The sequence below is a fragment of the Myotis nattereri genome, assembly GCF_964212035.1.
Source record: "Myotis nattereri genome assembly, chromosome: 3".
In the NCBI taxonomy this organism is placed as follows: Eukaryota; Metazoa; Chordata; class Mammalia; order Chiroptera; family Vespertilionidae; genus Myotis; species Myotis nattereri.
This window is the reverse complement of record NC_138077.1, coordinates 207,056,985-207,070,404: the sequence shown is the minus strand read 5'-3', so window position 1 is coordinate 207,070,404 and position 13,420 is coordinate 207,056,985. Positions and strand designations below refer to the sequence as shown.

Genomic DNA, 13,420 nt, shown 5'->3' with positions numbered 1-13,420 from the left:
CGGGGTTCCTTGCAGCCAGAGGGCTAAGGAGGGTTGGATTTAGGGGGGATAATATCAGATGATTTTATTGCCTGTGGTATTTGCCTCTGAGAAAAACCCACCTCACTCCAATGAATCCCTCTGATGGGATTGGGGGCCTTTACATGCAAAATTCAGGATTTCATTTGCCTTCCAATGGGGTGTCCCAATGGCCTCTGAAACTCCACCTGCCCCCAACTTTACATCCACCTGCCCCCAACTGTACATATCGCCTGGGAGTGCTTAGCTCTCCTCTTATTGGCTCCACCAGCCAGCTATCCGGTCTCTAAGCCAGAAACCCAGTGTGGTCCTTGACTCTCCCCCTGCCACATCCGATCAACCACCAACTCCCAGCTTAGCCTCCAAGATTTCCCGGGCTGGCCCACCCTCGCCCTTCCCGTCTCATCTTTCCTGGTGATGAAACCTGTTCTGTTTCCCGCCTCGTTTCTCACCTCCACACCTTGGCTCATTTCCAGGCCTTGGATCTGGAGTGCCCTTTCCTCCTTTCCACGTGGCCAATTCTCCATTATTCAGGATTCAGCTCCAACTTTCTCTTCCCTTAAGAAAGCACCCCTTTGCCACTCTCATCAGTACATCTTCTGTATCTGCCATCAATGCACAAACACCTGGTTTGACAATTACCCATTTACATGTCTGTCTTCCCAGACTGTGGCATTTTGAGGGCATGGCCCATTCACTTTATTTTCTTCATAGAACTTATTGCTATCTGCAAGTTTAATTTTAGTTCCTTATGAATATACTAGTGGCCCAGTGCACAAAATTCATGCAAGAGTAGGCCCTTCTTCCCCCGGCTGCCGGCACCGGCTTCCCTCTGGCACCCGTGACCCGGGCTTCCCTCACAGTCCTGGCTTCGTCCAGAAGGATGTCCAGTGTAATTAGCATATTACGCTTTTTATTATTATAGATTTTTTTGTCTGAATCTTCCACTCCAGAGGTCAAGAACTATGTCTGTCTTGTTCATTATTGTGTCCCCAGAGCCTGGTACATAGCAGGTGACCAATAAATGCTCAATGAATGAACAGCTTCATGTTTGTTTCCACAGATGGCTTGGGACTTTGCACACAGTAGCTCTGCTTAGATGTTGGTTGGTTGAAGGAAGGAATAAATAGAAACAGGGGATGCGCTGTCCCTGTCCCTTGTAGAAGGTGAAAGGAGAGACTGGGGGTGGGGTGGGTGGTGAGGGGAGCAGGGAGCCCCGTGAAAATCCAGGCAACTTTAATATCTGGTTCAGGACTAAGGCAAGGTGAGTGCACAAAAGTTGAGAGGGTCAAAAAGCTCAGTCATGCCCAGCTAGCGTGGCTTAGTGGTTGAGCACTGACCTATGAACCAGGAGGTCCTGGTTCGATTCCCAATCAGGACGTGTGGCCAGATTGCAGGCTTGATTCCCACCATGGGACGTGCAGGAGACAGCCAATCAATGATTCTCTCTCTCTCTCCCTTCCTCTCTGAAATCAATAAAAATATATTTAAAAACGCTCGTCATTAAGATAAATAATATTTTAATTCAATCTTTAAAAAAGTAAAAATGCAAAAATCCATGATGAATAAAATGTCAAAATTTGAAGACTGTTCTCAAACAACACCCAGAGGACTGAGTCAGTCAAGGGAATCGGGAGCAATCACTCGGGCTCTTCTTTGTCCTGGCAAAGGCACTTGCTGGTCATCTTTGCTGTTATTGTTCAAGATGCCAGTGACGATGATGACAGGGCTGCCATTGTTGCTGCTGCTCGTAGCTGCCATCTTTGGAGGACTCCGTGCCCACCAGGCCCTCCGCAGAGCACTTTGGGTACATTTTCTCTCTCTAATTATCATAACCTTCATGAATAGGGATTTTTGTCCTTCTTTACAGTTGAGGCAATTGAGACTCAGGGGAGTCAACAAATCCCCTAACTAAGTCACATAGCCAGGAGGTCAGCATCTCAGTTAGGGAGACCACTGTGCTGTGGGCAGAGGCCCAAGGTCAATGGGAATGCAGTGGTTGCAACGACGCTGCTCCACCTGCAGAGGGCGCCTTCACCCCACGGAACTGCCAGGGCTTCCCAACCTGCCCTTAGAACCCTCTTCCCTCTAAACCCCACCATATAATTAGACTTCTCAAAATATTCTCTCCGAGTGGGATGGGGACACTCATATGCTACAGTCTTCTCCAATTTCATGAGCAGACTCTATGAAACTCCCGGAGCAAAAGGTCCCGAGCCACCCCTGCTCCAGATGGGGCTGCGTTTCATACCGCTGAGGTCAGCTCAGCTGCTGGGACTTAGCAAGTGGCCCAACGCCTTCTGGGGACTGTCACGTTGCTGGACCTTATAGCAACACACACACACACACACACACACACACACACACACACACACACGAACTCACTCACCCTGTGAACCTCTGTGTCACTCCCATCTGCTTGCCACATCACCAGCATACCCTCAAGTTAGCGGTTAATTTGGCCTCTGGGTGTGTGTGGGTGTGCGCTTTGTGGACACAGTCCATAATACAACTCCCTTTCCAGCTGATCTGAATTTTGAGCACCCCTTTCTATCAGGGACAGAACCAGGTAATGAATGCAGAAAAGGAATAGTGGTAACGATTCATCTTTAGCGGTGACATATCCACTCATGGGCAGCAGAACCAGTCAGAGGGATGCAGAACGTTAAAAGCAAGTCAAGCCTGGCCGGTGTCGCTCAGGGGTTGAGCATCGACTATGAACCAGGAGGTCATGGTTTGATTCCTGGTCCGGGCACATGTCCCGGTTGTGGGCTCAATCCCCAGTAGGGGGCGTACAGGAGGCAGCCAATGAATGATTCTCTCTCATCATTAATGTTTCCATCTCTCTCTCTCCCTCTCCCATCCTCTCTATGAAATCAGTAAAATCATATTTTTTAAAAAGAGTGATCTTTATTACAAAAAAGCAAGTCGACCTTCTCTAGAGGCAGGGAGGTGGCGTGGTTAAGTATGCAGGCCTTTGGGAATTCAAATCCTATTATACTGGCCATTTACTGTGTGACCTTAAACCAGTTACTTAACCTCTCTGTGCATTAGTTTCCTGTTGTGCAAAGTGGGGAAAAGAATCATAATCACCTCACATGGAGGAGGAGTAAATGAATTAATATCTGTGAGGAGCTATCACTCTTAAACTGGTGGTAGGAAGCCCAGTTAGGGGGAACCAAGAAGTTAAGAGAACTGTGAATTATTAGAGGAAAGAGATTATGCTAATCAGGATGGGGAGACTTCAGCATAAATAAGATGCCAAGGGTTTCAGGCAGCTTTAAACTATAATTTAAAAATATGTAAGTAATTAAATTCTCACTATGTAAAATTTCAAGCAACATAAAGTTTAAATTCCCTGCCACACTTCCTTTCCCAGAAGTGATTACTATTGTTAGTTTCAAGGGATTGCATGCATAAGCATATGTATGTTGCTACAGAAATCCATGGCTTTGCTTGATTAAAAAAAAAAAAGCCAGCATCAAGTGCTTGGTCTTGGAATTCTTCCCTTGTCTGTACACACAGATCTATTTCATGTTATGTGGTACAAAATAGTTCAGTGTGGGGATGTACCATGGTTTGATCATTCCTTGGGTAGTTTTTAAAAAATGTTTTTCCTATTGGCTTAATAGCAATACAGAAATATATGTTACTGTCCTCTTTCTAAAATACAAGGTTGGTCATGTGGCTCCAGCTACTCTAAACATTTAGGGGGTCCCATTGCTCAAACCCTAGTGTTTCCAGCGTGACTTCAGTCTGTATCTTAGCCACTCTATGATCACCATGTCCCAAACCTGTCACACACGCCCCTTTGTATCTCCACTCAGCATGGCAGCTCTTTCTCCCTTCTCTCCCCAGTCACTCGTCCCTATATGCATTCATTCCACAGTCACTCATCCTAGCCCAAATGAACACTCTCTCCCAGCTGGAAATAATTGTGGTGTGTGTGTGTGTGTGTGTGTGTGTGTGTATGTGTGTGTGTGTGTGTGTGAATTCACAGCCTTTTGCAGCTTATTTATTTCTCCACTTGGCAAATAGTTACCAAGTGCCCGCTCCATCAGTCTGCCTCTTTGCTCTCTCCTGTCTGTCTCCCTGTCTCAGCTGTCAGTCAGTTTCTTGGGGGCTGAGATCATGTCTCATTCCAGGGAGAACCGACATGCCGGTTTGCCCAGCCTGGTTCTGGTTTCCACCTGCTATCCTGGTGGAATTATTTGTGGTGCCCTCTTTCACTGCGGTTTAGATGAAAACTTATGTGATCTTCCTAGTTTTTCTGACAATAGATGCTTACAGTTGAATGTTAATGGCAAAAAAAGAGAATGAATGGGCAAGTGAATGAATATTATTTGGGTTGCATGATTTAGAGATGCCATCTTACTCTGAGCTAAAACCTCAAGAGCACATACTGTGCTATGTAGAGGTCATTTCTCTCTGGGCTCTATTGCCTTGGAGGGGTTTATAGGAACCCTAGAATCTCTAGACATCCTGCTTACAGGTAACAGGGTTTTCTAATTGTAAGATTCTAATAGGACCATCTAGTATGTTAAAAAAAAAAAAGACTGGTGCAAAGGCAACATGTATGAGTAAAAGAATGATGACATTGAACTTAGGAAGTTGTTTCCAAGATGAGGTCGTCAAGAGCAGGGACTTAGCAGGTGGAGCCGTCCCATACTTCCTGCTGTGTAACCGTCAGCAAGTCACTTTCTCTCTGAGCCTCAGTTTCCTTATCTGTAAAGTGGGGATAATAGCCTCATAGCTTTGTTGTGAGAATGAGATGAGACGATGATGTAAAATATTCGGCTGAACCACTCAATGCGACCATGTTGACCTTCAAGATGGCATTTCATATAGTTCAACCTGGCAGGTGTCTGGCATGTAGTCAGTGTTAAGGAAATAGTGGCTGTGATGACCTCACATCTGGTTGGGTTGACATTTCTGCTTCTATTGATGAGCTGAACAGACGTTCCATTCTTTCATCCAAAACATATTTGCTGAGCACCAGCCATGTGCGAGGAATTGTCATCAGGAAGAAAACAAGACCTTCCTCTCAAGGGTTCAACGTATCTCTTCGACACATTCAGGAGCACGGTCGCCTGTGAATAGGGCCCTGGCGTGCTGGTCAGGGGCTTCTTGGAGAGTCAGCTGGGGGTGGCCCATGACGGTGAGAAAGCGGGCCTCAGCCTGCAGAGCACGAGGGGCTGAGGCAAAGCGCGGTGCCCCGAACCGGGCAGTTTGCTTCGTGACCAGCTAGCGAAGACCGGCCCTGTGCTTTCTTAGCGAACTGGGCTGCAAAGGAGACCAGCTGGCCCGGGGGTGGCTTCTCCCTCCAGCCAGGCGGGGGACAGGCTGCCCAGCTGAGCTTTCTGCCTGAGCATGTCCTTTTCTGCTTGTCCATCCGGAGAAGAGAGTCCGCAAGCTGTCCTTTGGTGTCACTTACTATATTCAGTTACAAATAACATTGCCACCAGCCCCTGGGACCTAATGCCACTTGGGTGAGGATCCTGGGTAAGTCCCACTGTGGAGGCAGAATTCATCCCTGGTGGCTCTTTTGTTTGGGGGGGAGGGGAGAACCCCACTTCCACAGGCTTTTGGCTGTGTCATAGTATGGCTCAGAGCTGGAATGAAGGGGCTGGGATAATGAGGACTCAACTTCCTTCACCTGGGACCCCATGACAACATCTTACATTAAAATGCAGAATCAAGTTGTGTCCCAGGGAATGGTGAAGGGAAGGAGGCTAGAGGTGAGGGAGTTGTGCTTGTCCTTTCCATGGGGCTGGTGGGGTTCCCATTTTGACCTGGCCAAGGGCACTCTCCTTGCTGAAAAGCAAGCCAGACCTGGTAACAAAGCGGCAGCCATGGTTCAGGCGAGAGGACCCTCTGGCGGGCAAGGCTCTGCATACCAGGGCAGAGAGGACCCAAGTTTGCTTTAGACTTCTCCTTTTGGTATTACAATGCTAAACTTTTGTTAGGGGTGTCAGCCAGGCTAGCTGGGCTCTGGGGATTTAAGAAATGTGCCTATTTCTATACCTGGGGCTCAGCCTGGCAGAGCGGCTTCCAGTATGTAGCCACTTGTGGCTATTGAGCACTCAAAATCTGACTAGTCTGAATAGAGATGCAAGTGTAAAGTGCACATCAGCTTTCGAAGACTTTCTACCAAAAAAGAATGTAAACTATTTCATTAGTACTTATAAAGCTTTATAACATGTTAAAAGGACAATAATCTGGATATGATGGGTTAAATAAAACATATTATTAAAATGAATATCACCAGTTTTTTGCTTTGGACACCGTGGCTACTAGGAAATGTAAAATGACCTACATGGCTCGCATTATATTTCTATTGGGAAGTACTCTTCTAGGAGTCTCTGGGTGACTTTTCACCTATCCTGAGGCGAGTGAGTGGTCAAATGTGAAAACACCACCAGGATGGCTTTAGCACACCAGCATCCCTTGGGGAGTCTCAGAAGTAGGTGGGTCAGGAAAACCCCCTTGAAGATTGGCCTCTCTGTGGCTTGGGCCACATGAGTTGGGTATAAAAGAGAAGAGTGACCTCAGGGGGCTGGGCCTATGAGTTAAGTCTGAAAGTAAGAGAACTAGTGATTCTTGTTTTGCAGTGGCCCCTTCAAATGGCTGCACCAAAACATCAATCCAGAAGCCCAAGATGGGACTCAGGGTTAAGAAGCCCCCAGGTGTACCCCAAAGAGTTTGGAAGTGGCTTCTAGGCTCAGCAGGCGACTTTAGGCCTCGAAGACCCTGTTAGACCATGGCTATATTGTATGGGTTTTTATACCACGGGTTAAATCACAAATACCCATGTGTAACAATCCCGTATTGTGAGAACATGGGACTCCCCAGAGCAGTGGACACTATTGGTGCCCTGCCCAGATCCTTTTCTGGTTCTGGGAGCTCATCCCCAGTTCCTGTGACTTTGCTGCTAAAAACTACAGCTACGATTCTCTTTAGGTGACTGTCCATGGGTTACTAGCGCCCTCGTACCCATTCCGAGGGCCACTATTCTCATAGCCAATGATTGGCTGGTGCGGGTGCACAACACTCCATCTGCAGATGCAGGAACTCAGATGCCACAGACTCCCCCGTGAGCAGGCTGAGGCTGCAGCTGCAACCACACTCTTGTTTCCGTCCTGCTCTCTTCACTCCCTTCCTGGCTTCTCCTAGAGGCACTTCCTTAATAGATCACTGGTTCTCACATGCTCATCTCAGGGTCTGCTTCTGGGGATCCCCACCAGAAAAACACAGTCAGACTTTACAGCGGGGCCTTGACTTACGAGTTTAATTCATTCTGCGACGGCGCTCGTAACTCAAAGTACTCATATGTCAAATCAAAAAGTGAACGAGTGAGACACGTGATGCTGGGCTGATGTTGTGGCGTCCACTGTGACGTTCGCTGCGCCAACTAGCGGTGGGGTATCTGAAGCTGGCTCGTAACCCGAATTTTAGCTTGCAACTCAAAGCAAAAAATCGGCCGAGAGACAGCTCGTATCTCGAAAAACTCGTTAGTCGGGACACTCGTGAGTCAAGGCCCCACTGTATTATGGATATTGGTCTTGACCTTGGGTAGTAGCCATGTCATATACATCCACTGAGTGTGTGGGGATTCCAAACCCTTGAGATACTCTTGCTGAAAGGCCCCGACCCTGTGCCCAGAAAAGCAGGGTGCCCAGAAGAGCAGGGCTGTAGGACCAGAAGCGGGGCCATGTGGTCTGCATGCCTGCAGGTCATGTCCAGGAGGCAGCAATGAACATCACACCAACAGCCACGTGACTTCCCCTCTCGCCGTTTATTTTATTGCGGTTTCATCAGGCTCTTCCCCCACATCTTTTGATCTCCATCATGGCCTCTTGTCCAGAAAGTTGAAACTGTGCTATCTTGACAACACCCCTGCCCTCTTACATAAAGTCTTTCAAAATAAGGATCGAAACAGGAACTCTGCTGAGATTTGCAACACAGAAGTATCTTCTAGGCCTACAATTTATAGGAAGTGGGGGTGGGAAAGAGCAATGAGTCCACAGGGCTCGGGGGGAGAGGGAGTGTCCACACCCAGGGTAGTCACACAGGTGGGCAAGCCAGATGGGAACAGGTGCCTGAGTCCTGAGGGTTCCAGGATCATCAGGAATTACTGACTTATCGACGGGGAGAGCTTTAGAAAAACCTACACACACACACACTGTCTCTACATGGGAAGCACTTACTTCCCCTTAAGATAGACTAGAAAAAAATGAAAGCAAGCCCGAAAACCCACATTAACCCAACACACACACAACAAACTCTTAGTCTCCAGAAAAACACCCTCCCATAGGCACTTGGTGTCTTCAGCTCTGGGGTTGAAGGTCTGGGGCTTTGTCCCCCAAAGACAGGGGCCACTGTCCCCACAGGGACACATCTGCTTCTGAAGGCTCTGGGGTCTGATATTTCGGGTGGTCCTGGCCCAGCTGGACAGGAAGGAGGTCTGTGTCTTGAAGACACCCCTCCCCCTCCCCCCCTAGCCTTTTATTTCTCTGAGACACTGATTTTCGGGAAGCTGTGTGCCCAGTGCATTTCCTGAATACAGCAGCCTGGCATTTCTAAAGAGCACATCACGGAAGGACCAAATGCTGGCTTTTTAAAAGGTGGGCGTGCCATGTTGGGAACTGACGGCTCCAGGAGGCAGGGACCACGTCCAGTTTGCTACTAACCCCTGTAGCCTCAGGACCCAGCACTGTGCCCAGCACTTAGTAGGCCCACAACAAATGTTTATTGAATGACTGAATGAAATAACCCAGGAAGAAAAAACTTTCCTCTCAAGACTACACATTTATAATCTTTTCATCAGTTATAAATTGGTTCGTTTAACCCTCAATGTGGAACTATAATTCATGTATTCTCCTGCCATCAGCTGGCATTAAAGGAACTTTTTTTTCAGTTGCAGCTGAGTCTTGTCAGTGGGAGCCAGACAACTAACCTAGTTATGTCCACACAAGAGGGTCTGCAGCACATGCTCTGGTGAACTTCAATGGGAGGATCAAGCCATCCCCAAGGCCAGCAGCTGGCCCAGAACTAGCTCTCCTGGCTGGAGGCTGGGCCAGGTCCCTGTGTGTTGGGTCTGATGACTGGGGAGGAGGGGCAGGTGTTTCATTATACCCCAGGGGTCTGAATGATAAAGAAGTAGAGGCACCTGTGAGAGGAGGGAGGCCAGGGACTGGCCCTAGAATTGAGAACCAGGCAAGAGAAGGTGGGTGTGGCAGACCCCAGGGCCTTGGACACACTGAACTCTCTGGTTACAAGGAGGCCTGTGTGGGGAGAAGCCCCAAGCAACTGGGAGAACCTGTGTCCAGGAGAAAGGCAAGGCAGAAGGAGCCTCTGGGGAGTGGAGAAGGCTGCTCGGCTAGAATCTGCTCCAGGGAAGGTTCTAACGGGATTTTGGACCCTCGGGGAAGGGGGAGGCCAAGGTAGGGAGAAAGCCAAGGGGGTGTGGGAGAGGCTGGTGAGGAATGAATTCTGGGGTCGCCACCTGGAACCCGGAGGCAGGTGAATTTGAAATGTTGATGGCAGCTTAAGGTAGGGCAGGGTCCCAGGTCCCTTTCCACGCCATCTACCTTGACTTCAGGGCATGGCCACGAGGAGAGCTGGTGAGCCCTGAACCTCCTCCCTTCACCTGCATGCAGTTTTGGACAAGGGACTAGGCTTCTTTGGGGAAGGATCTGGGTAGCTGCGGCTTTGCTGTGTTTCATGGCAGGGCTGTATCGATACTGGCCAAACGCCTGGCTGTTTTTCAGGAAGGACAGAGTGAGGTTCCCTGGGGGTGACGTCAGTGGACACTGAGGGCCTTCTGAGGGAGGGCAAGGCACCGACATCCCAAACCCCTCCCCAATTCCTGTGGGTCTGGTCGAGCAGGGGGACCTCTGGGGGGGAACTCGGGAGGGGAGGGAAGCGCCGAGCCCTGGTAGTGTGGCCCTGACGGGGGGTTATCTCTGGGTTGCCATGCAGGAGCTTGGCTGAAGCTGACTGCCAAGGCGGCCACTTCCATGACGGCTCTAGCACATCATCTCTGCTGGCCCCACCCTGGCCACTTCCTCTTATACCAGTGGTTCTCAACCTTGGCTGCACATTAGAATCACCTGGGAATCTTTTTAAAATCCTGATTTCTGGGCCTCATCCTCCGGAAATTCTGTTTCTTTGTGATGGGGTGAGGCCACAACATTAGTAACAAAGAAACAGAATTTCCGGAGGATGAGGCCCAGGAATCAGGATTTTAAAAAGATTCCCAGGTGATTCTAATGTGCAGCCAAGGTTGAGAACCACTGATCTAAGAGGCTCCTTTCTCTCAGAGATCTTGGTTGACTTTGACACTGACCATTTGGGCAGCTGGCTTTTCCTCTTCTGTGCTTTAACATCCCCCTATTACGTTTTAAATTTGCCAATGAAGAGCGAGCCTGGGGAAACCCTAGGCCCCCACCCTCGACCCCAATAAAAGCAGAACCCCAGGCCCATGCGCTCTCTCGCCTCACGACCTCGCCGTGTGGCCCCAGGTGTGCTGTGTAATTTCTAGGTCCTGTAAGTAATACACTTTTTTGTTTTGCTTTTTCCAAGTTTCTTGATGCTTATGGCTGAGGGGCTTCTTGCCCTCATGAGAACCACAGGGCCGGCCTAGCCGCAACACCGCTTCCTGGTGGGCTGAGACCGGCACACAGCGCCCGCTGCAGGTCAGGGCACCATGTGCCACCACTTGAAGGCGAAGGGCTTCCTGCGGACGTTGGTGCCACAGTGGATCTCCCCCAGGAACTTGTGGTAGGCGGAAATGTCGTCCACGAAGGTGCAGCAGAGGCCCAGGGGCTCCAGCAGCGAGCGCACATGCGTCTCCAGGCAGCACACCTCCTCGATCTGGGGCCCGAACGGCTTGGGGATGCCCAGGTCCTTGTCGAGCACAATCATGTTCACCTGTGATGGAGGGCAGGGCACCAGCTCCTGTTTAGTGAGCACCTACTATGCACCCGGCCCTGTTCTAAACCCACTGGACCCTCCCAACAACTCTATGAAGTACGTCTTGTGATTTATCCCCACTTTACAGATGAGGAAACTGAGGCACAGAGGGGGCTAAGCAACTCATACATGGCAGAGCTGAAGTGGAAAAGCAGGCTTTTTTTGGTATGTAGGTGCATGTACATGCCTGTGCACATAGCTATATATGTATGTAGCAGCACGTGCATGTAAATGCACACGTGTATTTGTGTGTACATGCATGTATGTATGTAAATGCATGCATGTATCTATGTGTGTGTGTTTGAACCTCTTTCTATCTCATAGAAGACTCTCCTCTATGATAACAAGAATTCCTATGTCCATAAAGGTCTTCTTTTTAAAAAAATTCTCACCCGAGGATATTTTTCCATTGATTTTTAGATAGAGTGGAAGAGAGAGGGAAAGACAGAAACATTGATGTTTGAGAAATACATCAATTGGTTGCCTCCTGCACCAGGGCCCAGGCTGGGAAGGAGCCTGCATCCAAGGTACGTGCCCTTGGCTGGAATGAATACGGGACTCTTCAGTCTACAGGCCGACACTCTATCCACTGAGCCACACTGTCAGGGCTCCATAAAGGCCTTTTTAACTTACACAGCCCTTTCCTATCTGTTTAAGGTAGAGGATTCCCCAGGAGCCCAGTGAGGCAGCCAGGACGAGCCTATCTCCCTTCAGAGGGAGTGAGCCCAGAGAGGCCAAGTGCCTGGGGTGGGTGCTGAGGCCACACAGCAGCTCAGCCAGGACTGGGACCTGGGCCTCTCGATGGGCGGCCTCAGCCCGGGGGTCCTTCTGGATCTGGCTGCCCCCTGACTGGCCTGGGTGGGGTTTGGGGCCCCAAGCGCCTCACCATGTTTGGAAAGTAGGCTATGGCCTGGCGGTCCTCATCCATCTTGAACAGAGCCGGCAGGTCGATGATGTCCTGCTCCGTCAGCCCCAGCTCCTTCTTGAGGATGTCACGGTTCCAGTCCAGGCAGCGCTGGGAGGGGGGAGGGAGGGCAGGTGAGTGAGAGGACAGCCCTGCCACTGATACAGAACTGTACAGAGCTGTAGGTATATGGTTACTAGGCTTGGTAACTGGTGCGTGTAGAAGCTATTGTTCCGGGGCCTGGAGTGATGACTGGACCTGCCCTGACTTCAGGAGACCCGCAAGCAATCCAACCTTCGTGCCCCAGGAGGACCAAGACGGTATCTGAGCCATTGCACTCCAGGGAGAGAGTGTCCCCGCCCAGGATGCAGATGAAGAATCATGGTCATGAGAGGATGCTCAGGGGATGCTCAGATCACTAGACTGCAGCATTTATCTGATCTACTTTTCCCCCTGAATTCCAAACCCCTTCATCTATGAAAAGGGCCGGCTTGAGATGAGATGTAAGACGGTCTTCAGGGAATGTAACCCGCCGTCTTCTCTGATGGCCGGCTATGTGAGTAAAGGCCCCATAAAGACTCAATCCTTGTCTCTGCTTATTGGTTCTGGTAGGGACAGATACAGGAGCGCTGGCTTTTCTGGTGTCCCCACCTTTGTCAACTCCACTCTTGTCTGCAGTGTCAGACCCAGGGCCCAGCACTTCAGGGAGCCTTCCAGGCTCACCTCGCACCCTGCCCTCTCCAGTGCCCTCACCAGGGCTCAGGATCAGCAGTGATAGAGTGGGAGATCACAGCAGTCATACTGGGAAGGGCTCAGTAAATGAGCCAGACCCAGTGCTAAGTGCTTGCTACACAGTCTCTCGTGGACTCTTCAGGCCACCCCAGGAGGCGAGAATAAGGATGGCCCTAGAATTGAGAACCAGGCAAGAGAAGGTGGGTGTGGCGGACCCCAGGGCCTTGGACACACTGAACTCTCCGGCCACAAGGAGGCCTGTCTGGGGAGAGGCCCCAAGCATCTGGGAGAACCTGTGTCCGGGAGAAAGGCAAGGCAGAAGGAGCCTCTGGGGAATGGAGAAGGCTGCTCGGCTAGAATCTGCTTCCAGGGAAGGTTCTAACGCAGCCGTGGGCAAACTACGGCCCGCGGGCCGGACCCGGCCCGTTTGAAATGAATAAAACTAAAAAAAAAAAAAGACCGTACTCTTTTATGTAATGATGTTTACTTTGAATATATATTAGTTCACACAAACACTCCATCCATGCTTTTGTTCCGGCCCTCCGGTCCAGTTTAAGAACCCATTGTGGCCCTCGAGTCCAAAAGTTTGCCCTGTATCTAATGGCATTTTGGACCCTCGGGGAAGGGGGAGGCCAAGGGTGTCTACTCTGCAGGGAGAAAGCCAAGCGGGTGTGGGAGAGGCTGGTGAGGAATGAATACTGGGGTCGCCACCTGGAACCCTGAGGCAGTTGAACCCCAGTTGAGGAGACTGAAGCATGGAGTTCTTAGTGAGGTGCCCCAGGTCCTACAGCT

General features: G+C 50.1%; 1 protein-coding gene across 2 annotated transcripts in view; it reads right to left on the bottom strand.

The window, feature by feature from the left end:
• Positions 1 to 476: 476 nt before the first annotated feature.
• The window catches only part of PADI2 (peptidyl arginine deiminase 2), a 54,584-nt gene continuing 41,640 nt past the window's right edge, over positions 477 to 13,420 (bottom strand). The window contains exons 15-16 of one of the 2 annotated variants that reach the window (XM_081088308.1): positions 11,879 to 12,007; positions 477 to 623 (exon numbers count right to left, since the gene is read on the bottom strand). In XM_081088308.1, the coding sequence (XP_080944434.1) occupies positions 606 to 623; positions 11,879 to 12,007 (147 nt within the window). In that variant the 3' untranslated portion in view covers positions 477 to 605. Of the gene's footprint in view, positions 624 to 8,746; positions 10,951 to 11,878; positions 12,008 to 13,420 lie in introns of those variants that run through there. The other variant, XM_081088307.1, reaches the window with a different exon arrangement.